At 40.1% G+C, this 24,699-nt stretch overlaps 1 protein-coding gene across 5 annotated transcripts in view; it reads left to right on the top strand.

Annotated features, from left to right (window-relative positions):
- Positions 1-24,699, top strand: part of LOC103033531 (latent-transforming growth factor beta-binding protein 4) — a 115,273-nt gene that overhangs the window by 45,451 nt on the left and 45,123 nt on the right. For all 5 annotated transcript variants that reach the window (XM_049483619.1, XM_022679438.2, XM_049483616.1 and 2 more), the window contains exons 6-9: positions 8,611-8,835; positions 13,124-13,443; positions 17,954-18,056; positions 21,850-21,918. In XM_049483619.1, the coding sequence (XP_049339576.1) occupies positions 8,611-8,835; positions 13,124-13,443; positions 17,954-18,056; positions 21,850-21,918 (717 nt within the window). The remainder of the gene's footprint in view (positions 1-8,610; positions 8,836-13,123; positions 13,444-17,953; positions 18,057-21,849; positions 21,919-24,699) is intronic.

Raw genomic sequence — 24,699 nt, forward strand, 5'->3', positions numbered from 1 at the left:
AGTGCTGTTCTCATGTTTCTCCAGGCAGGACGGAGTGAGACAAGCTTTTGACTCCACAGAGCTGACTTATCTTCACTCCAGTGTATTAGCTTGTTATGCTAACTGGCTAGCGTTAGCTAGCGAGCTGTTGTCAGTGTGCTTCTTTGGCAGTGCTGTTTGTACCCATTACTCCACAGGGCCTCTAGCAGCATGGCTTTATGTGAAAAATGTATTCCAGTTTTAATTTCACCTATATATAATGGATGAACCGGTATATGGCCCAACTCTAGTTCACAGAGCCAGAGACTATCAATATTACTCTGTGTGTGTGTTTCTTTAATCAGTCCTCTGACAGTTCCATCCCTCCATCATTTCTGTTTGTGTGTGTGTGCGTGTGAGTGTGTGTGCATGTGTGTTGCCATGTTGTATTCATCTTTAATAATCTCAGCTGCTGGAGGGCAGATGTGGCACAGAACCCAAACTGCTGCAGATCTAAAACCTGCATTCCAGATAGACAGGTTAGATACTGTTATATCAGTGTCTCATAACTGTTAAACATGGGGAAGGATGGGGAAAACTTTTCACTGCCAGCTAATTCTGGTAGGTAAAATGCTGAAGATATATATTGATGGTGGACCACAGATATATATATAATGTGTGTGTGTGTGTGTGTGTGTGTGTGTGTGGTGAGATGCTGGTCCAGTGTTCTTTCCTCATCCTTTCTTTGATCTTGGCAGGACGACCCTGCACCATGTGTCTTCAATTTACCTCCAAACATCTCTCTCTCTCTCTCTCTCTCTCTCTCTCATCCACATCCTTTCTTTCTCATTCTCTCTCTCTTGCTCTTCTTTTGCTCTCGCTCTAGCTCTTATCCACCATATCACCCTCATTCTCTCTTTCAGCCTCTCATCCACAATGTGTCTCTCTCTCTCATCCACAATCTCTCTCTTGCTATCTCTCTCTCTTTTCTCTTTCTCTGCCTCTCATCCACAATCTCTCTCTCTCTATCTACCATATCTCCCTCATTCTCTCTCTCTGCCTCTCATCCACAATCTCTCTCTATCTCTCGCTCTCTGCCTCTGTCTCTCATCCACAATCTCTCTCTCTCTCTTTTCTCTTTCTCTCTCTCTCATCCACCATATCTCTCTCATTCTCTCTCTCTGCCTCTCATCCACAATCTCTCTCTCATCCACCATATCTCTCTCATTCTCTCTCTCTGCCTCTCATCCACAATCTCTCTCTCATCCACCATATCTCTCTCATTCTCTCTCTCTGCCTCTCATCCACAATCTCTCTCTATCTCTCTCTCTGCCTCTGTCTCTCATCCACAATCTCTCTCTCTCTCTGCCTCTGCCTCTCATCCACAATCTATCTCTCTCTCTCTCTCTCTCTCTCTCTCTGCCTCTCATCCACAATCTCTCTCTCTCTCTCTGTCTCTCTCTCACACATCTATAATCTCTCTCTCACCTCTCTTAAGTGTTAATGTACTCAGCCTTGAAGTGTTCAGTGTGTGTGAGTGTGTGTGTGTAGTAGAAAAAGAAGGAAACGTGTGTTTGACAGTCGCTTGTCCACATGTCCTTCTACTTCTCTTCCAGCCTGGGTTTCTTTAGTGTTCTGCATCAGCCTGGTGGAGAGGAAATGATGTCATGAGGAGCAGCTGGCTGTCTTCTCTCTGATTTGTTAGTAAAATGTCAACACAGAAACTCACAGCTGACGCATCCCACTCTTCTAATGTGGGTCAAACCTGCGTCTCTGCTGTGTGTAAACACAACTTCTGCACATTAGAGGGGCACTCACACACACACACACACACTCACACAGAGCTCTCACTTCAGTTTAAAGATTTACTGTTCAGTTTAATATTGTATTTGTTGTGTTTTATACTGGAGCTATAAGGTTAATGTAGATATGTAGCAGTGGTTAGCATGGTTTACTCTTCACTGGTGTACTGTTTTACATTTTGTTGGGGTGATGAATGATAATAACCTTCTGCAATCAAAACAACGTGATCTATTCCTACATAAAATATAATATTTACAGTTTTTCTCCATGGTTGGAATGGGTCAGACCAGGACAACTTTCGTGTTACGTAGACAGTCGTTCCAACATAGAATTAATCAAATCTGATCTCAGATGCACCACCCTGACCCATAATTACACCATCACCAAACATAGAGATCTTTCGGGGGATGTTATAAGTTTGTATTTCAAGCTACCATGGGAACACTATTTATTCTTTATACTCCCTGCTTATTTGTCTTATCTTATTGTGTTGCATTACATATAAACAATCATGCTTTCATTTTGTCCCCAAAGTCAGAGCGCACCTGGCTCTTAAAGGGAATGGCAAGTGACACGCTGATTGGTTTATTGCATGTTAGATTAGTTAAAAGAATTTGTACCTGCCTTTTGTGTGTATTAAGCCGTTCAATGCACACGTTTAATGGGCTCTCCTTGCTAAAATAAAAAAAAGACAAAATATTGAGGTCAGCTAAAATGATTAAGAATGTCCATTTATTGTCCATTTAAATCCATATTGAAATTATTATGAAAGGTTTAGAGGTGTGCTGCATTGCTGTTTCAGCGGTGCAGCTACCTGGACATATCCATCGCTTCTCAACAGAGAAAAGCTTATTCATGAATTAACGATGTAAAAATTTACATAGCTGCCAACAGGCATGCGCTATGGGCTTGTGCACTGCTGTGTGTCCATGTTTGTGTAACAAGTGGAGGTGTATGTGTCTCTGACAATTGACAATTATATTGCAATGAACATCTAAAGGCCAAGTGTGCTGCTGCATTATGAACCATCTGAAGTGGTTTTATAACACAGGCTTGAAGGAATGTTAGTATGGCATTGCAATAGTATGATGACTATCGCTTGTACCAAGAGTTGGGTGGCCTGTTGTGTTAGAAATGGTAGAATTTTTCTGATGTTATAAAGCGCAAAGCGGCAGGATCGAGCAACCGAGGCCACATGGTGCGTGAAGGAGAGCTGGTCATCAACCAGAACACCCAGGTTCCTAGCAACCTTTGTCGGAGAGAGACAGAGAGAGAGAGAGTCAATGGCTATGGCGAAAGTTGTGTTGGATAGATGGTTTTGCTGGTATGGTAGTCTTGAAACGGTTTAGTTGAAGGCGGTGTTCCTACATCCATACAGATAGGTATGAGAGTGTTGGGAAATGTGCACTACCCCTTACTGCTCCAGTTTGTTTCCCCTGGATTCTTTAGATGGAAGCCTGAAGTACACTCTAAAAAACAGAGGTGCAATATAAGTACTTTTTTTGTACTCAAAGGTACACTTCTCATAATTGTACCCTCAAAGGTATAATATTGGTATTTTCCCTCTGAAGTACAAAGTCTTTTCTAACAGCAATAAGTACAGATTTGTACCATTTAACCAGACAAAAAGTACATTCAGTATTCTGTATCACTGCACTAAATAATATATATTTTAATTCCACATTTTCATTTGAAAGCCAGACAATTTTGGATCGTTAAGTTCTTGACACATATTCAGTTGATGATCATGTTTATAATCTTTATAATCTTTACTGGCATAAAAAACATGAGGACAAAAAAGTACTTTCACTGAAAGGTACTTTTAGGTACCTTATATCCCTCAAAACCCCACCCAGACTTATTGTGTAAAGGTCAGTGAAGCGGTTCCTCAAAAACTGGTTCTAACTGATTGAGTAAAAACGTTATCTATTGATTACTACTGTTTTCCACCTGCCAACCGGCCTCACCCACCCACATACACAGTTCAGTTCAAATATCCTGAAAAAAACTCCCTAGTTTCAGAGGCTTTGGTCGGCACAAACAAGATTACTCACATGACACTTGCTTCACTCTCTTAATCACAATAAGGTTTTGTTTAAATCAAATGTCATTATGCATGATTAACTCAAAGAAAACATTTAATAGTAATATTTAATATTTCTTAACAAAAGGCACTGTGATATCCGTGCAGAGATCTTCAGATAGAGCTGGGTGTCATCAGCAAAGCAATGGTAGGAAAAGCCATGTGAGCGGAGAGGTGGTGTATATGAAAAAGAGAAGGGGTCCCAGTACCGAACCCTGGGGAACCCCAGTGGATAAGGAGTGGGCTGAGGACAGCTGTCCTTGCCATGACACCTTGAATGAGTGCCCAGTGAGGTATGATTTAAACCATGAAAGCGCATTGTCAACAGTCCATCTAACTTTATTATCATAATTTTATTACCATGCTAATGAGATTAGTTCATCAATGGCCTGCGCAAGTCAGCAGATCTGACTCTAACAGAAATGGGTTCTTTCCCCATCGCAGATCAGTGACGTCAACAGCGTTTAAACACAGGAAAGAGCTCTATAACACACTCCTATCAAACCTAAACACTCTGACCATATTCTGCCTCATTAACGACCCATTAAATCCACTGATCCAGTGTATATAACACATAAAGCACTGTATTTTATTGTAGAAGAACTTTAGCTTTGTAAAATAGGCTATACTCATAAAATGTAGGGTTGTTATTATTATGAATATTTTTATTTCTTTAATGTTTATACACTGATGATGGTTTGAATCAGCTCTCGTCCAAGTTTAAAAGGCTCTGCTACTCTTTATCTTATTGCGTTGTAAACCTCAGTCTACTGCACTGTAAACACACACACGCACACACATACGCACTCATACACACACTCATGCACCTACAACTCACACATCTGGACGGATTCATCTCAGCAAACAGTTAGGTCCTGTTATCTTTTAGAGTGTGAGTTCAGTGCTTTGGTAATGTCAGGGGAGAGGGGGTGTGGGCTGAGACTGGACATATGCTGTACACGTGTGTGTGTGTGTGTTTCTCTCTTAAAGGTTTTTTAAAATGTCTAGTTGTGGTTTCTAGTATGAATGAATGTCCTGTTAACTTTTTTTGTAAAAAAAAATAAAAAAAATAAAAAAAGCTCTGGTGATCTGGTATAACACTGTTTTAGTCCGGTGTAGGAGGGGGCAGGGAAGTACAACGGCTCTTGCTCATGAATATTCATACATGCAAACATATCTCCTCTGATTGGCTTACAAAAGACAAACAAAAGTTAGAAACGTTTTAATAAAGACTATAATAAAGAATAAAGACCTTTTTACACTAATAACAGTCTTTGCAATATCATATGTTACTTTACAACATGTGTAATGCTCTGCAAAGTGCAGTTCAGCCACTGACATAGTCTTAGAGTCTCTGAAAAAAACACAAAATCCACTGGAGATCCTATGTAAACCTATAGTTATTACATATTCATACATGCAAACATATCACCTCTGATGCCAAGGTGGGCGAGGCCATGAATACTAATTCACGGGTTCCTGTAGACACGGTGCTTTTACTGATCGACTTCTTTTTCTGAGTACTGTATTTTACTAGCTACTGCAGACAATGGAGGTTGAGGAACCGTTTCATGTGTAGCATCATATACAACTCAAAGAGACCGATAGTATTTCACAAAGAACAAGAAAAAGTTAATTTTAGCGGAAGGACACCTCAAAAAACTGGACTTTCTAAACAATACTGAACACAGTTTACTGGGATATGGTTAATATAGCATTTGTAATAACTGTAGTATCAAAACTGTCTAATAAAGCAATAGGATTTTACAGTTATTCATTAGTAGTAAATAGAGAATGTGGTGTAAAATATACACTCATCACTAAAGAAATAGTTGTAAAAATATTTGCAACTAGTTTATACTGATTTAATGAGCTACATACACAGAAGTAGTGTTTAATACTTGTGTAACACAACATGCCAGACATCAAAAGTGATTTCGCATCGTACGAAATTGCACGCCAGCCACCCCTGCTCTTCTTTGTGCTGTCCCTAGACATCAGATTAACATATACAGTGGCTTGCAAAAATATTATTTTTATTTGATAAAAATTTTGAAAACCATGTATCATTTTCGTTCCACTTTACACTTATGCAATACTTTGTGTTTGTCTGTCACTTAAAATCTCAGTAAAATACATCATTTTTTACAAGTTTGTTGTTGTTGTGGGGAATGTGGGGAAGTTCAAGGGGTATGAATACTTTTGCAAGCCACTGTAAATATGTCACATTACAATTCTGAGGATGAGCCTGAAGTGTTTAACAACAACTGCTGTTTTAATGTAAGGATGTGCAAACAGATCATATGTTTAATATGTTGCTGCATTTTCTGAGTTAAAAAACTGAATGCAGTCAGAAACATAGTCACTCTTCAGAGACAGAGAGAGCCCTGGATCAACACACACACACACACACACACACACACATGATCATGAATACACACCCACAGAATTTTACACACACACACACACACACACACACTCTAGGTCTGTTAGCCAGGCCTAGGCGGAAGTTGAACTGTTTCCAAAGTCCACACATATCCATCATTTTTACGGCGGATCTGTCTCTGAGGAGATCTGAGTGATCTGGAACGTGTGTGTGTGTGTTTGTGTGTGTGTGTGTGTGTGTGCTTGAATAGGGAATATGTAGGACTTGAATACAATCCTTTGAATGAATGTAATGGGAATTTACATTTACATCAGAGGTCATGTCACACACACACACACACACACATATATACACACACGTTCCTCACAGCTGCACTCACTGTCCTGCCAAAGTACTTTCTGTCTTACTCTGTATCACAAAGACTTTAATGGATCATCTGACCCTAAGTGAGTTTAGAAGATACATGGTGTGGACACTTTATTAGAAACACCTACCAACCTTGTGCTTCCACTCACTGTGGCCACTTTATTAGAAACACCTACATACCTACCTTGTGCTTCCACTTACTGTGGCCACTTTATTAGAAACACTTACCTATACAACCTTGTGCTTTTACTCACTGTGGCCACTTTATTAGAAACACCTACCTACCAACCTTGTCTTTTCACTCACTGTGGCCACTTTATTAGAAACACCTACCTACCAACCTTGTGCCTCTACTAACTTACCTTAATAGATTTCATATGAAAGCGATTTGAATAAACTGTGTTAAACAGTAAACAGCTCACCCTCAGAGCTTGGCTGGTTCTTTGATGGTTCTTGGCTGGTTTTCGGCCGGTTCTTGGTACTGGTGCTCTGTGGTTCTGAACCTGTTTCTTGTTAAGGGCAAATCGGTCAGTTTTAGATCCAGCCAATAACAAATTACGGAGTTTCATCACTTCATGATGAATTACAGTGGAATATTTTTGCTTCCTTAAAGAGCCCACTTATAGCAAACTAATGATCAGTTTAGCCCCACCCTTTCAGCCTACAGATCAGTTTAGTCCCATCCATTCAGCCTACAGATCAGTTTAGCCCCACCCATTCAGCCTACAGATCAATATAGCCCCACCCATTCAGCCTACAGATCAGTTTAGTCCCATCCATTCAGCCTACAGATCAGTTTAGCCCCACCCATTCAGCCTACAGATCAATATAGCCCCACCCATTCAGCCTACAGATCAGTTTAGCCCCATCCATTCAGCCTACAGATCAGTGTAGTCCCATCCATTCAGCCTACAGGTCAGTTTAGCCCCACCCATTTTTCCTACAGATCAATTTAGCTCCATCCATTCAGCCTACAGATCAGTTTAGTCCCATCCATTCAGCCTACAGATCAGTTTAGTCCCATCCATTCAGCCTACAGATCAGTTTAGTCCCATCCGTTCAGCCTACAGATCAGTTTAGTCCCATCCATTCAGCCTACAGATCAGTTTAGTCCCATCCATTCAGCCTACAGATCAGTTTAGTCCCATCCGTTCAGCCTACAGATCAGTTTAGTCCCATCTATTCAGCCTACAGATCAGTGTAGTCTCATCCATTCAGCCTACAGGTCAGTTTAGCCCCACCCATGTTTCCTACAGATCAATTTAGCTCCATCCATTCAGCCTAAAGATCAGTTTAGTCCCATCCATTCAGCCTACAGATCAGTTTAGTCCCATCCATTCAGCCTACAGATCAATATAGCCCCACCCATTCAGCCTACAGATCAATATAGCCCCACCCATTCAGCCTACAGATCAGTTTAGTCCCATCCATTCAGCCTACAGATCAATATAGCCCCACCCATTCAGCCTACAGATCAGTGTAGTCCCACCCATTCAGCCTACAGATCAATATAGCCCCACCCATTCAGCCTACAGATCAGTTTAGCCCCACCCATTCAGCTTACAGATCAGTGTAGTCCCACCCATTCAGCCTACAGATCAGTTTAGCCCCACCCATTCAGCCTACAGATCAGTTTAACCCCTATTATTCAGCCTACTAATATTAAAGACCCAAACTTACAAAAGTACAAGTTCTCTTTCAAAAAAGTTATTCGAGTAGAATTTAAAGTGTTCTTTATGCTTCACGCTAAAGTGGAAGTACCAAAGTATTTAACAATTTTTGTACTTGAGTATTGTAAGTAGTTTACTGTAGTTTACTGAAGTACTGAAAGTAAAAGTATAGTACTGTGTTATGTAGTTATTACTCACTATACTATCTCTGCTGCTGACTAATGATTGACTTGCTTGAGACTCAAACCCATATATTATGTATCTGATGTGAAGGAGGTTTCTCTATCTCTCTCTCTCTCTCTCTCTCTCTCTCTCTCTCTCACACTCTCTCTCGCTCTCTGCAGTCTTGTGTCCGATGCTGTGTAAGAATGGAGGAGTGTGTATTCAGAAGGACCGGTGCCTCTGTCCCCCGAACTTCACCGGAAAGTTCTGCCACATTCCTGTCTCCTCCGCTGCCTCTACCAATGAAATCGAGAAGCCAATCTCTAGCTCCTCAGTTGTGACCAATCAGGGACTGACAGAGTCGGAGTACATCCTGCCTTTACAGAGTCCACAGCTACAAGCTAGAGGTAAGATAAACCCTCCCTGACCATCTCCTACTACACCAGTTACACCAGTCACCCTCGCAAATACGCTTTTATTTGAATTGGGAAAGGAATAAGCTCTCTTTATGAGTGAGGAACTGTGCAGGCAGCCAATCAGAACAGAGCATATTTACAAATTAAGACAGCATTAAAGTCGAATCAGAAAACAATGACCTGTTTTAGATAAAGCAGCCTTGCTGTCATTCCTAAGCCAGTCTCAGCATGCTGTAGTACACTTCCTGTAGTACACTTCCTGTAGTACATTTTCTGACTGTAGGAACACAAGTATATACATATATAAAACAAAGGATAAATAAAATAAATTACACATTGTACATAAGCACACTGAAACAGTTTGAAGTGCACAGAAAAAAAATGTTAATGTGTTTTTTTTTATAATTTGGTGCTTCCTAGAGGAAGCATGTACCAGTCAAGCATATGGATACACCTCATATGTAATGTTTTTAAATTATTTTAAAAATGTCTGCATTGTAGATTAATATTAAAGTCATCCAAACTATGACGAAAAACATACACAATTATTTAGTAAATTTAATGATGACAACTTTGCACAGAGGTAGAGTTGGTATACAGTGAATAGTCCTATTTGAGTAATGTTCTAATCCATATTACGGCCAGAACTACTTAAGTAAGTAAAGAAAAAATGAATGTATGATTGTAAAAATGTCTCTCCTAAAACTGTATATTTGGGTGAACAAAGCACTTCTGTTTATTTACAGTAGTCTTAGAGTTTCAGTATTTTGTCCAAGGGTGAGCACTAGCTGCGGTTAGCAGTGCTAGCCAGCTATGGTTAGTGCTAGTAAATGCTGCCCGATAATGTAGCTTGTTTTAACACGGTAAACGCACAGACTACAGTCCAATGTACTCACCTCTGAACAGAGAAAGAGCTAGCGCTGTGGCTAGCGACTAATGCTAATGCTGCTGCACTTAGCCTCAGCACTGTACAGACTCCACAGAAACTCCTGTATAACGTTTTACTTCAGCAGAGTGGCTTTACTGCTCCTTAATACCTGACTGGTAGAATTCATACATAAGGTGCATAGGATTATAAGGCGCACTGTCGATTTTTGGGAAATGAAGGTCAGTCAATTTGAAACATTTCAAGAATTTTAAAAGTATCCTCAAGTGCAGTCACCGCAAAGACCATCAAAAACACTATGATGAAACTGACTCTCATCAGGAATGCCCCAGGAAAGAAGGAGTATTTCGTTTTTTTTAACACTTTTAAGTTACTACATGATTCTTTATGTGTTCCTTCATAGTCTGGATGGTTTCAGTATTAATTTACAATATATGAAAAATAAGAATGTATTATGTAAAAATTGGTTTAGATTTTTGTGTTCTAATGTAGTGTAGGTGTCTATGCCGAGTCTGATGGATTCAGACTTTTGAGTGTTGCTCAGATATTGGCAGGGAATGTGTTGGTAGTGCAGTGAGCGAGCGTTCAGCAGTTTGGGCAGCGCAGGCTGCAGTATTGAGTGACTCATGGCTGGAGTATGTGTGTGTGTGTGTGTGTGTGTGTGTGTGTGTGTTTAGCAGGAGCTCCGTGTTTCTGCTGAGCTTCTCCTCCTCTGGTTCTGTAATGTGAATCTGATCAGCTCCAGGACGAGCTCCTCTCTCCGCAGGACTCCGCTCTGTTTACACCGAGGTCTTGCGCAACCTAATTCCACATACTTGGCCCGGGGATACACTCTGGGGAACTCGCTGGTGTCACTGTGTGTTCGATAGTGTAAACTGACACGTCTTCTGTGGCCGGGATCAGATCTGTGAGGCTATTGTTTGAACCAGTACAACAGTTTGTATTTTTGTACTGATCAAAAAATCTGCAAGAATTTTCCAAGTTTCCCCAGGTTTAATAAGAACAGTGAATCTCAGAGTTGTAAGGTAACATGAACCGAGAGGATAAATATGCCGACCAGACAGTAGTGCTGCAGTACTCGAGTATGGTCTTGGTCTCGTCTCGGACTCAACCTTGGGTGAGGTGGACTCTGAGACTGTGGACGAGATCGGCGGAATTTTATCAGAAACTGAACCTTTTTTCTATCATTTTTTCTTCTTCAGTATCCAATCAATGAACACTTTATATTTTGAATAGTCTGATGTTAAGTTTAATGTGCTCTTTTTCACCGGCTCGCTGGAGTTATACTCTTTGTTTATGTAAATCATTGTGAATTTGTATGCAGGACTTGTAAATTCTGCCAAATTTCAATAACAGAGACCTCAGTGACCATAAATTCTTTTTTCAGACATTTAGAAAAAAAAAAGAGATAAGTACAAACTAGATAGATAACTAATTTTAGCAGCAAACTAGCTAACATACTTATGTTATTAGGGAGAGCACTGACCTTAGCAACAAGCAAAGCTAACCTTAGTGACAAACTAGCTAAAATACTAATATAACCTGGGCGAGTACTAAAGCTAGTGAAGAGCTAGCTAACCTTAGCAACAAGCTAGCTAACCTTAGTGATGAGCTAGCTTAAATACTAATGTTGCCAGGGAGAGATCTTAAGCTAGTGGAGAGCTAGCTAAACTTAGTGATGAGCTATCTTAAATACTAATGTTGCCAGGGAGAGATTTTAAGCTAGTGGAGAGCTAGCTAAACTTAGTGATGAGCTAGCTAAAATACTAATATAACCTGGGAGTACTAAAGTTAGTGATAAGCTAGCTAACCTTAGCTAGGTACCTTAGTGACAAGCTAGCTACAATACTAAAGTTACCGGGGAGATAAGTAAAGCTAATAACGAGCTAGCTAAACTAGCTAACTTTAGTAATGAGCTAGCTAAAATACTAATGTTATCAAGGTGAGAACTAAAGCTAGTGATGAGCTAGCTAACCTTAGCAACAAGCTAGCTAACCTTAGCAACAAGCTAGCTAACCTTAGCAACAAGCTAGCTAAACGTAGTGATGAGCTAGCTAAAATATTAATGTTACCGGGGAAAGAACTATAGCTAGTGACGAGCTAGCTAACCTAAGCAACAAGCTAGCTAACTTTAGTGATGAGCTAGCTTACATTAACGACAAGCTAGCTAACCTGAGTGATGAGCTAGCTAACCTTAGCGACAAGCTAGCTAACCTTATTGATGAGCTAGCTAAAATACTAATGTTACAAGGAAGAGAACTAAAGCTAATGACGAGCTAGCTAACCTAAGCAACAAGCTAGCTAACCTGACGAGCTAGCTAACCTTAGTGATGATCTAGCTAACTTTAGCTACAAGCTCGCTATACTTAATGATAAGCTAGCTAAAATACTTATGTTGCCTGGGAGCTAGTGCTGAACTAGCTAACCTAAGCAACAAGCTAGCTAACCTTAGCGATAAGCTAGCTAAAATACTAATGTTACAAGGGAGAGAACTTAAGCTAATAAGAAGCTAGCTAACCTAAGCAACAAGCTAGATAACCTTAGCGACGAGCTAGCTAGCCTTGGTGATGACCCAGCTAAAATATTAATGTTGCTTGGGAGAGCATTAAAGCTAGTGGCGAGCTAGCTAACCTTGGTGATGACCCAGCTAAAATACTAATGTTGCCTGGGAGAGTATTAAAGCTAGTGGCGAGATAGCTAAACCTAGTGATGAGCTAGCTAACCTTAGCAACAAGCTCGCTATACTTAATGATAAGCTAGATAAAATACTCTCTATGTAAAATACTCTCCATAATTTTACTGGGAAGAGAACTGCCATTAGTGACAAGCTGGCAAACCTTAGCTGCCAGCTAGCTAACCTTAGTGACAAGCTGTTTGAGGGCAAATTGTGATCGGTCTCTGTGTTTCCCGATCTTGGTCTTGACTCGGACTCGGCCCTAGCGTGTTTGTTTATACAGGAGCATCACTGCTGTGCAACACCCTCTGTTGATGACGTATGATGTGACTTGTGGACGATTCCACTAAGAATTGTGGAAACACAGGCTGGTTCACTGAAAAGTACCACAATTAATATTCCAAACCGAACTGGTTCAAGAATCAAAGTTCTGTTTGGGGAAAAGCGCTAATAGTCAATCTCGCCAAGAGGTACACTACCCAAACATAGCCTCTGAGAGCCTTTGTGTAGAACAGCAGGTTCAGCATTTTTACGTTTCTTATCAGAACATGCCTATAATATCAGTTACATATCCATCTAAAATAGAGACCTATAAAAGAGACCTATAAAAGAGACCTATAGTAACTGCGTGATAAATGTAGCTGAAATCCAAGATGTTAATGTTTTTGTCAAAAAGTGTATTTGTGAATGTACTTGTACCTATTCTGCCGCTCCTGCAGGTTCCCCAATGGTGAAGGTGCGAGTGCAGCATCCTCCTGAGGCCAGTGTGAAGATCCACCAGGTGCTGAAGGTGGGTTCCGGCCCCACTGTGCACGAGCGCTCGGAGACAGTCACCTGGTCCGCCGGACTCTCCGGATCCCGAAGCGGCATCATTCTCCCAGGGGAAAGAGCAGAGGCCCCGCCCCCTCGCGCTCAGGCCACATCTTTCAGAGGCCAGGCTCCACCCCCTCGCATCCAGGCCCAGACCATACGAGGGGATTTCACCTATACAGAGACATCCGGCTTCAAATACTGCTTCAGAGAGGTTCGCAACGGACAGGTGAGGACCAAACACACACACACACTTAAAAACAGCACCTGAAACTTATATAACTATATTTAGAATATTAATGTTATTAGAAATGTATTCTTGGTATTAATATGGTTAGAATGTATTCAATTCAATTTCAATTCAATTTTATTTATATAGCGCTTTTTACAACAAAGGTTGTCACAAAGCCGCTTTACAGGAAAAACAGGTCCACGCTTCTTATGAGCAGCACCACAGAGATGCCAATTTTATGGTGGCAAGGAAAAACTCCCTTTAAGAGGAAGAAACCTTGGAAGGAACCAAGACTCAGTCCGAAGAACCCATCCTACTCGGGTTGACCCGCTCAGTACAAACAAACAACAAACAACAAACAAATAACAGAACAAAAACAGTACAGAGAATTAATGTGAACTATGGCTAATATAACAGGTACTAATTTATGAATATAAGAATGTGATGGGCACAAACTATAGAGCTATGGCTAATACAGAAACAGATACTGAGTGTGTTATTGGTAATCAGTGCAGGGTTGCAGAGCCGGAGAACAACACAGCGGGCAGTGGAGAGCCAGGCTGGGAACATCAGGAACAGGGCATCTCCATACATGTAAAAGAGATAGATAGAGAAAACAGAAGGGAAAGGAAGAGAAAAATAAGCAGAAGTTAGAAGGGTTGTGTAATAATTCGGCCGGGCATCTCATCACATGTGAGAAAGATAGAGAGAGAGAACAGAGAGGGGAGGGAAGAAAAAGGGGTTAGAATGGTTTTATAAAACTCTGCTGGAGTGGGATGGGCACTTGGCAGCAGCAGCTCAGGACATGGGGAGAGAAAGAGAAAGCAGATGATTAGGACAGGGTTTATATTTGCTGGATAAGCTGTAAGAGGAAGAAAATTGTAATGAGACATTACTCAAAAGCTTGAGAAAATAGAAATGTTTTGATTTAAAGATTTAAAGATTGAGAGTGTGTCTGAGTCCCGGATATTAATAGGGAGGCTATTCCAAAGTTGGGGAGCTTTATAAAAGAACGTTCTTCCACCTGCATAGTTTTTTCTAATACGCGGGACTAATAACAGGCCAGCGTCTTGGGAGCGTAGTGAACGCGGCGGATTGTAAGGAGTAAGGAGTTCCTGTAGATAATGCGGGGCCAGACCATTGAGGGATTTATACGTCAGGAGAAGTATTTTATAATCTATACGAAATTTAACAGGTAGCCAGTGTAGGGATGAAAGAATAGGTGTAATGTGATCGAACTTTCTAGCTCTGGTAAGCACTCTTGCGGCTGCATTCTGAACTAGCTGGAGTTTATGGAGTAATTTATGTGGACTTCCAGCCAACAACGCGTTGCAGTAGTCCAGCCTGGAGGTTATGAATGCATGTACCAGCTTCTCAGCATCTTCCAGAGAGAGTATACTGCGGATTTTAGCTATATTTCTTAAGTGGAAGAATGCAATTTTGACTATGCTACATATGTGAGCATCAAACGAAAGAATTGGGTCAAAGATGACCCCAAGGTTTCTCACAGTTTTACCAGGTATAATTAAGTGACCGTCTATGTCTACAGTATTAACATTTATGTTTTTATCAATATTAGGACCTAATAGAAGGACCTCAGTTTTATCAGAATTAAGTAAGAGAAAGTTGTGTGTCATCCAATTTTTAATGTCTTTAATGCAGTCTGTTATTTGATTTATACAGAGCTCCTCGTTGAGTTTAGCAGATATGTAAAGTTGTGTGTCATCAGCATAGCAGTGAAAGTTAATACCATGCCTACGGATAATTTTACCCAGTGGTAGCATATAAAGAGTAAAGAGTAATGGACCCAGTATTGATCCCTGAGGGACACCATATTTTACTCTAGACTGATAAGAGCATTCGTTATTTAAGTAAACACACTGGAATCGATCTCTCAGATAAGATCTGAACCAGGTGAGGGCTGATCCTTTAATTCCTATAAGATTTTCTAACCTATCAAGTAGAATAGCGTGATCTATGGTGTCAAAGGCAGCACTTAGATCTAGCAGTACAAGGATGGCATTACTGCCCCTATCAAGAGCTGAAAGTAAATCATTAGTTACTCTAAGTAAAGCTGTTTCAGTACTATGGTTTTGTCTAAATCCAGATTGAAAAACCTCATGCATACTATTACTTTGTAGATACAAGCGCAGCTGGTTAAACACAATTTTTTCTAGGATTTTGGCTATAAAGGAAAGATTAGAAATTGGTCTATAATTAGCAAGCTCGCGGGGGTCCAGATTTGGCTTTTTGATAATGGGCTTAATGACCGCCAATTTAAGAGAATTGGGTACGTAGCCCATGCTAAGGGATGAATTTACTATTTCTAGTAATGATTTTCCCACCTTTGGCAGTGCCTGTTTCAATAATTGTGTGGGTACTGGATCTAATATACATGATGTTGATTTTGATGAGTTAATTACACTAAGTAAATCTTTTTCTGTAACCGGGCTGAAACACTCTAGGTGTGCCTCAGAGCTGGAGCAGCATTCATCGATATCTATAAGTAAGTTTTGGGGTGATACTGAATTTTTTGTCTAATGCTATTAATTTTTTCATCAAAGAACTTCATGAAATCATTACTATTAATGTCGACAGGGATAACGGAGCTAGTTTGTTTTTGACTGCCGGTGAGTTTGGCCACAGTAGTGAAAAGGAATCTAGGATTGTCTCAATTTTTCTCAATAAGCAATGAAATATACTGGGATTTTGTTTTAATTAGGGCTTTTTTGTAGTCTGTGAGACTATGCTGCCATGCTAGCTGGAAAAATTCTAGTTTTGTGTGTCGCCATTTACGTTCAAAGTTACGAGCGGTTTGTTTTAATGTACGTGTGTGGTCATTATACCACGGTGCTAGCTTTTTATCCCTGATTTGTTGTATTTTTGTCGGCGCAATGCGGTCAAGGTTAGAGCGGAGCACAGTTTGTAGATTTTCTGTTTTGTGCTCGAGATCATGTTCATAGGACGGAAGGGAGATGGTTAAGTCGGGGAGTTTATTTACAAATTCATTAGCAATTGCGGTTGTTATTTTACGCTTGCTGATATAGCGGGGCGGGAGGAGGATATTTTGATTAAAAACTATTTCAAACATAATTAGATAATGATCGGATATTGAGTCATGTTGAGAAAGAGTAACTATATTCTCAGCCTCAATACCCAGTGTCAAAACTAAGTCTAATGTATGACTACATCGGTGAGTGGGGCCAATTACATTTTGTTTAAAGCCTAGAGCATCTAAAACTGATTTAAACGCAACCTTTAGTGGATCCTGGTCCTTTTCAAAGTGGATATTAAAGTCTCCAACAATTATGATCGTATCAGAAAGAAGAATTACTGCTGCTAGAAAGTCAGCAAATTCACTAATAAAATTTGAGTATGGTCCAGGAGGACGATACAGTGTTATAAGCAGAAACGAATGCTGCGTTTTGGAAGCAGGAGACGGGCCTGCTACTTAAAGACTAAGAACTTCAAACGACTTAGCATCCAATTGTGAGTTTTGAGATATACCTAACATTGAGTCATAGATTGTGGCAACACCACCGCCACGACCAGAGCTGCGTGGGTAACTGAAATAGCTAAAACCTGGGGGGGTAGACTCATTTAAAGCGATATATTCATCAGGTTTAATCCAGGTTTCACACAGACATAGTGCATTAAGGTGATTATCAGTAATAATATCATTAACAATAACTGATTTTGGTGCTAGCGATCTTATATTTAATAGCCCTAGTTTCATACGGACGCTGCTGATACTCTGAGAGACGGATGCTGTTGTTTTAATTTTAATAAGATTATTAAAACAGATTTTCAATCTTTTTAAATTATTAACTTAATTTTGATATTATTTGAGTTTTATTCTAGATATTAATGTTATTAGAGCTTAATGGTGGATATTATTAAAACTGTTAAAAAAAGTTAATATGTTATTAAACTGTTGTACTGGAAATCAATACTATTTTAACTTTGTACTGATTAATATTGTTATTCAAAATTAATTCTGGACTAATACTCTAACTCTATACTGAATATTAATTGATTCACTCTTCTTACAGGACATTAATGTTATAAGAACTTCATACCGAGTATTACTGTTATTTTTAACTTTATTCTGGATATTAATCTTATTAGAAATTTCATACTTCATAGTTTCATAGTTTTATTCTAGAAAGTAATGTTATTTATTAGAACTTTATAGTGAATATTAATGTTGTTAGAACTTCATTCAGGATATTAATAAATTGTAAATTTGTACTGGATATTAATGTTATAATAACTGTATACTGACTATTTTTTTATAAGAAACTTCATACTGAATATTAGCTGATTAGAAAATGAGATATTAATGGTGTAACTTCCTTTTAAATGTTATTCTTGTAAATACATTTTAATTAAAATGTACAAACGTTGACTCAAAACCGTTTAAGTTCATGGGGTGTGGCCAGAGTTATAACTGTTTATCCACATCATGGATGAATTAATAAAACCCTGCCCTGTTTATGTCCCACAGTGCAGTTCCCCAATGCCGGGTCTGCGGAGTCAGGAGACGTGCTGTAGGGGGGACGGTCTGGCCTGGGGAATTAATGAATGCACACTGTGTCCACCTTCATCAGGTAAGTCTAAAACGTGTAGGTGACCTGCAGGCCACTGCTAGCCTGAGAGGACTTTTGATGTTTTTATGTATATATTATATAACCTATTACACAGGTGTCCCATCCTACATTGAATTACTGCAGCCAAAAACAACACACCTTTCTGTCATTTTGCATCATCTTCGGTTTATCTGGTTCAACGTCTTGGGTTGTTGTCCACCATCACAAGTTAGGAACTCAGTTTAAACTGTATTTATGTGTTTGACAATTTCATATTAGCCTTTTGCACGTTTCGAGCCACACAAGGTGTATTTTTGCGCCCTCAGGATACCAAAGGCCTTGGCTTGCTAAAATAGGGCCCTAAATGTTTAATCATACATCGTTCCTGATCACTTTTATCATCTTTCTGAATATTATTACAATCCAACACTAGGTGCAACTATTTTTGCAACAATTTCTTTTTCGATAAGTGTATATCCACACACACATACTCACATACTCCACAGCATTATCAGTCAGACGCATGATGTCACTGAGCCATAACATTCTCAACAGAAAGAAAAGTGATGACGGGGCTACATCAGATATCAGTGTTTCTATTCCTAGCTTCAGTCCAGACATGCAGAACGTATCCGAATTCACCATATTAGTGCACTTTACTCTCTCTCAGCCAGTCTGGATCAACATTAGAGCATGTAAGCTTGTGCCCTTCAACCAGCCCCCTCCATCACCACCCCCCTCTATTTTTAAACAGCACCACAGAATTTCATTTCATACAATCCCTCACTATTAATATTACTGTTCCACATACGGCTGCCAGGTTATACCACAAAGGAAGGTATTTTTATGGTGTTCCTCTGATGTTCCCGGAATGGTTTTAAGGTTTTCAACATAGTGCTGAAGCTCTCCAGAACAATGCTTGGACACGCTTCACAATTGTAACCCCTTGAGGACCTGCTGTGGTTGATAAAGTTAATTATAGTGTTACATAATTATTTTACACAGTGCTGTACAATGCTGGAACAGGGCTGGATGAAGTTCTGCTCTGAGGAACACCAACACAAAACCCATAATTCAACCCTGGGGAGGCTCTGGGTCCAGCAGTTCAGGAAACTGAGTGTCTTTGGGTTTCTGATTAGGCCTGTTCTAAGAACAGAATCCAGTGGGTACGGAAAAAAAACTGTTAAACTGTGATTTCAAGAGAGTTTTCTTTCCTGTATCTTGGAATTTTGTTTTCATGCATTTTTCTTTTGGTAAGTGATAAGTGATGAGCATCAACGACAAAATCAAAATGCTTCAGATACAATAGGACAGGTTTGTTGAGAAAAGGGGCAATACAAGTGGTAGTAAGAACGAGCAGGGTCAAAACCAGTAAACAGCAGCAAGAAAGAGACAACATACCATAGACGATTAACGGTCCAGGGGTCATACACAGGCAAAGTAATATCAGAGACCAATCCAAAATCAAGGTCGGTAAATAAAAAAACTTGTTAGCAACAAGAGAGAAAACATAGGCAAGGAGAAACACATTTTATGAGGATAATCCATCAATACTCAGCACAGATAAAGTGGAGAGAGGGGTTTATATAGGCCAGTGAGCGTATGGTGCATCATGGGTATAGTAGTCCGAAGACTGGAGATTGCAGGTAGTGCTGAGTGTGGGAGAGACAAGACTGACATTAACACTTTTAATTTCTGCCTGTCACCAACCTTCACAAACACTGCAGAAAATACAGTGTGATTTTGCAGCTGAAGCAATTCCCAGGTGGTTGCTAAGGTGTTAGTGGTTGCTTGGTGGCTGCTTTAGTAAAAAAAAAAATAATTTGCACGGCAGCTGTTGTGCTGTTTCAGGTGTTCCGAACTATGCTGTTGCTTAATTGTCGCTATTATATCTAAGGTGGTTTCTGTGGGGTTGCTTAGTGGCTTATATATCCACATGTTTTTTCATATTATGTTGGATGTTGTTAGTTGTTTTTGGCTGGTTGTTTCGCAGAGAAATTGATGTGCCATATCTGATGGCTTCTAGGTGATACCTATGCTGTTGAAAAAGGCTGTTATGTGGATGCTCTGGTGGTTTCTATGGTGTTGCACACATTTGGGGGAATTTGTACCAATACCATAAATATAAACCAGCAAATATTGCATATTTGTACCAGTATCTTCTTAAAAACAGACAGAAAAATGAGAATGCAATACTTTTGGGTTAACAATAGTGCTGTTCATTGCTTTGCAACACCCAGTCACTGATCATCACAGGTGTGAAAAAGCTGCTAAAATGTGATGAGTGCAGATGAACACCAGGGAAGAGTTGTGGGAGGAAAACGAGGCAGTACAGCTGATCTCTCGCTGTTCTTTGACATGATCTTTGTTTTCTAAAGCTGTGTGATCTCTCTAGAAGATACTTTGATCTCTGAATGAAAGAGATCTTCATTCTGTTCTGCACTCTCATGGCTGAGGAACACAGACACAGTGGAATTATTCACTGTTCCACAGAGATGTTTGTGTTGGCTGAAGATCCCACTGCCCTCTTAGCCGCTTTAATTCTCATTATATGTAGATGCTACAAAACATCCTCAGGATTTTTTTCCCACATCTACCCACATTCCACTGGCCACTTTATTGGAAACCCCTAGCTAATTTGTACTTCTTTTTATTAAACACTTTATTAGAAACACCTACCTACCAACCTTGTGCTTCCACTCACTGTGGCCACTTTATTAGAAACACCTACCTACCAACCTTGTGCTTCTGCTCTTTGTGGCCACTTTATTAGAAACACCTTCCTACCAACATTGTGCTTTTACTCACTGTGGCCACTTTATTAGAAACACCTACCTATACAACCTTGTGCTTTTACTCACTGTGGCCACTTTATTAGAAACACCTACCTATACAACCTTGTGCTTTCACTCATTGTGGCCACTTTATTAGAAACACCCATCTACCCACTTTTTTGCTTCCACTTGCTGGCCACTTTATTAGAAACACCTACCCAATTTTTTGCTTCCACTCACTGTGGCCACTTTATTAGAAACACCTACCTACCAACCTTGTGCTTCCGCTCCTTGTGGCCACTTTATTAGAAACACCTTCCTACCAACCTTGTGCTTTCACTTGCTGTGGCCACTTTATTAGAAACACCTACCTATACAACCTTGTTCTTCCACTCACTGTGGCCACTTTATTAGAAACACCTATCTACCAACCTTGTGTTTCCACTCACTGTGGCCACTTTATTAGAAACACCTACCCACCAACCTTGTGCTTTCACTTGCTGTGGCCACTTTATTAGAAACACCAACCTACTAAACCTTGTGCTTCTGCTCGTTGTGGCCACTTTATTAGAAACACCTACCTATCAACCTTGTGCTTCCAATCACTGTGGCCACTTTATTAGAAACACCTACCTATGTAACCTTGTGCTTTCACTCATTGTGGCCATTTTATTAGAAACACCTACCTATACAACCTTGTGCTTCTGCTCACTGTGGCCATTTTATTAGAAACACCTACCTACCAACCTTGTGCTTCCAATCACTGTGGCCACTTTATTAGAAACGCCTACTCTCAAACCTTGTGCTTTCACTCATTGTGGCCACTTTATTAGAAACACCTACCTATACAACCTTGTGCTTCCACTCATTGTGGCCACTTTATTAGAAACACCTACTCAACCTTGTGCCTCCACTAACTTGTCACTTTATTTTATGGAATATCTTTTAGAATCTTATTCAAATCTTGTAAAATGAACAGAAATAGAGACCTCATCATGTTTGTGTGTATCAGAATGAAGAATTGAGATGTTTCTTCACAGGAAGTAGAGGACGGGGTGAGGGACACTGTCCAAAAGGTTTTGAGAGGGTCAACGGCACGCAGTGTGTGGGTGAGTACACTGAGAGCTTCATTATAACCTTCAGGAAGTCTCTGACTGTCTCTTATAACATTCAGCTGTGCACAGAGAAAGAGTGTGTGTGTGTGTGTGTATGTGTGTGTGTGTAGTGTTCCCTTCAGAACAGCCGATCAGATAAATGGAGAGGTGCTCTGTCACACACTACATTAATAAAGCAGTGTGTGTGTGTGTTTCCTTTTGAATGGAGACAAGCTGTCTGTGGCTCATTCTGCTTCTGATAACAGTTTACTCCGGTTTAAAGAGATAAAACTGTGTGTGTGTGTTAAAGCTACAGGCCTGAGGGATGAGAGTAAAGTTTTAGTAATAATTTAAAATGTTTAAAACAGTTTCTCTTACTTTTATTCGAAAGTAATTTATAATAACTTGTTGCACACCAGTTCTTTTTCTGCACACGACTGGGAACTAACCTTCTCTGAACAAAATAAACAATGAAATCATCCCTGTATCTGAAGTAACACATTGGGCCGTATATTACACCCTGCACAAGGCGTGTCACGATGTTCATTGTTATCTTACACACCACCAGCAGTCTATTTTCAAACCAGGAATAGCAATATTGTTCCATTATTCTATCAATATTTAGTGCAATGATGTTCCTTACCTCTAACAGGTAATGATTCAATCAGAAGAATCCACTCGTTTTTCATAAAAAATGTTTAAACTATTTTAATGTTTCACTAATGTATTACTTTTGAAAGACCAACATTGAAAAATAACATTGCAACTTTGTTTTAGTTTTAGTTTTTGCAGGGGGTGGTTGCATATATGTGAGATGAACCATTTTCATATTATATGTTGATTACACTAATACAAGCAAGCAGATCAAGCTTCATACTGAAACAAATTAGTTGTAACATTTTTTTCTAGATCTTTAAACTTTTAAACGGGTCAATCTGACTGTTATGCTCCTCCCCTTTTTGTCTAGGGGTGAGGAGGAGTAACAAAATGGCATGTGGTAGTGGAGGAAGTGGAAAGACAACAATTGGTGGTAAAACAAAAATGTTTATTACAGGAATCAAAGGGGTACAAAAATATATAGACAGAAATAAATAAACTGAAGCTAAAGAGAATAAATCAAATTAAATGTACTTTTAACAAAACTAGAAAGTGCATTTAAGAGAAAATAAATCAACAGAAACTGTAGTCTAAAGGTGGACTAAGGACGGTGCCAACGAAAAGAAAATAATAAAACAAAACTAAACTGCCTAACCAAAAACTAAACTAACCAAAATACAAAAGTAGCACCCGCCCCTAACCTAGTGTATCTAAACAAATATGCTCCTGCGTGTGTGTGTATGTAGGGCGCCCATCTTACCTGTCCACACAGTAGACAAACAGAAGTGAGGTGGAGTAATTAATGTGCTCAAACAATGTGAGTTGTTACCAAAGTTTAGAATTAAGAGCTAGAGTGTAGATTTAAGTATACATTGGATCAGAATCAATAAACTCAGCACAATTGGACTAGAGTGCAACAAAGGATCTACACAGGATCAGAATGAACAAACTCACAGCACAACTGTTCAACAGGACTACCTCAGCATTAACTGGGCAGCAAACACACTCACTCAGATGCACACACTCTTAAATCGCTCTCACTCTCACAACCAGCGTTTGTATCTGCCGCCTCGGACGCGCTCACACCGCTCCATGCTGCTGCGTGCCATGCGGCTCCCCTCAGGCTCCTCTTACACTGTAAAGGCCCGCCTCTTCCTGTCTCAGCGCAGAGTGTGATTGGCAGCTGCAGCCAAGCTGGAGGAGGATCTTCATTGGTGCTCAGCCAATCACCTCCCTCCATTAACGTAACCTTACAGAGAGACAGAGAGAGAGCGAGAGAGAGAGAGAGAGAGAGAGAGAGAGACACACACAGGGGAGGGAGCAAATAGAAAAAAAAACACACGTGCACTTGTTGCACGTAACACCCCCCCCCTTAAAAATTTTACCACAAAGAAGTTTACAAACATCACTATTATTTATTGCTCACAACTGTCGGCTGCTCGAGAAAGTGCATCGGCGACGACATTCTCCATTCCCTTTTTGTGTCGAATCTCCAAGTTGTAATCTTGGAGAAGCAATGCCCACCGCATAAGACGCTGATTCTTGTTATACATTCTAGAGAGGAACACCAAGGGGTTATGGTCTGTAAAAACAACAACGGGAAGAGAGGAAGAGCCCACATACACCTCAAAATGCTGGATGGTTAAAAGCAAGGCCAAAGCCTCCTTCTCAATTGTTGAGTAGTTTCTCTGGTAAGATGTAAACTTGTGAGAATAAAAACAGACTGGGTGTAAAATACCATCAGCATCCTCCTGGAGCAGAACAGCACCAGCACCAACAGCACTCGCATCAACCTCTAGAAGAAAAGGCCTACTAAAGTCAGGGGCAGAGAGTACAGGAGCATCAGACAACAAAATCTTAACACTGGTAAAAGCATGATCACAAGCAGAAGACCATTTAAAATTAACAGAAGGGCTAAGCAGACTAGTAAGAGGCTGCACTACAGCAGAAAAATTACGACAAAACCTTCTGTAGTAGCTTGCCATGCCTAAAAATCTGCGCAAGCATCGCCTTGTTTTGGGCAAGGGGAACTCCAAAATAGCCTTTACTTTGGCCTCCACAGGCCGGACCTGACCTCTCCCAACCTGCACTCCTAAGTAAGTAACTGTGGCCTGAGCAAAAACACATTTGGCCAAATTCAAAGTCAAAGAGGCTTGTTTGAGCCGACAAAATACCTCACGCAAAGTTTTCATATGGCTA

The sequence above is a fragment of the Astyanax mexicanus genome, chromosome 9, assembly GCF_023375975.1.
Source record: "Astyanax mexicanus isolate ESR-SI-001 chromosome 9, AstMex3_surface, whole genome shotgun sequence".
NCBI lineage: Eukaryota > Metazoa > Chordata > Actinopteri > Characiformes > Acestrorhamphidae > Astyanax > Astyanax mexicanus.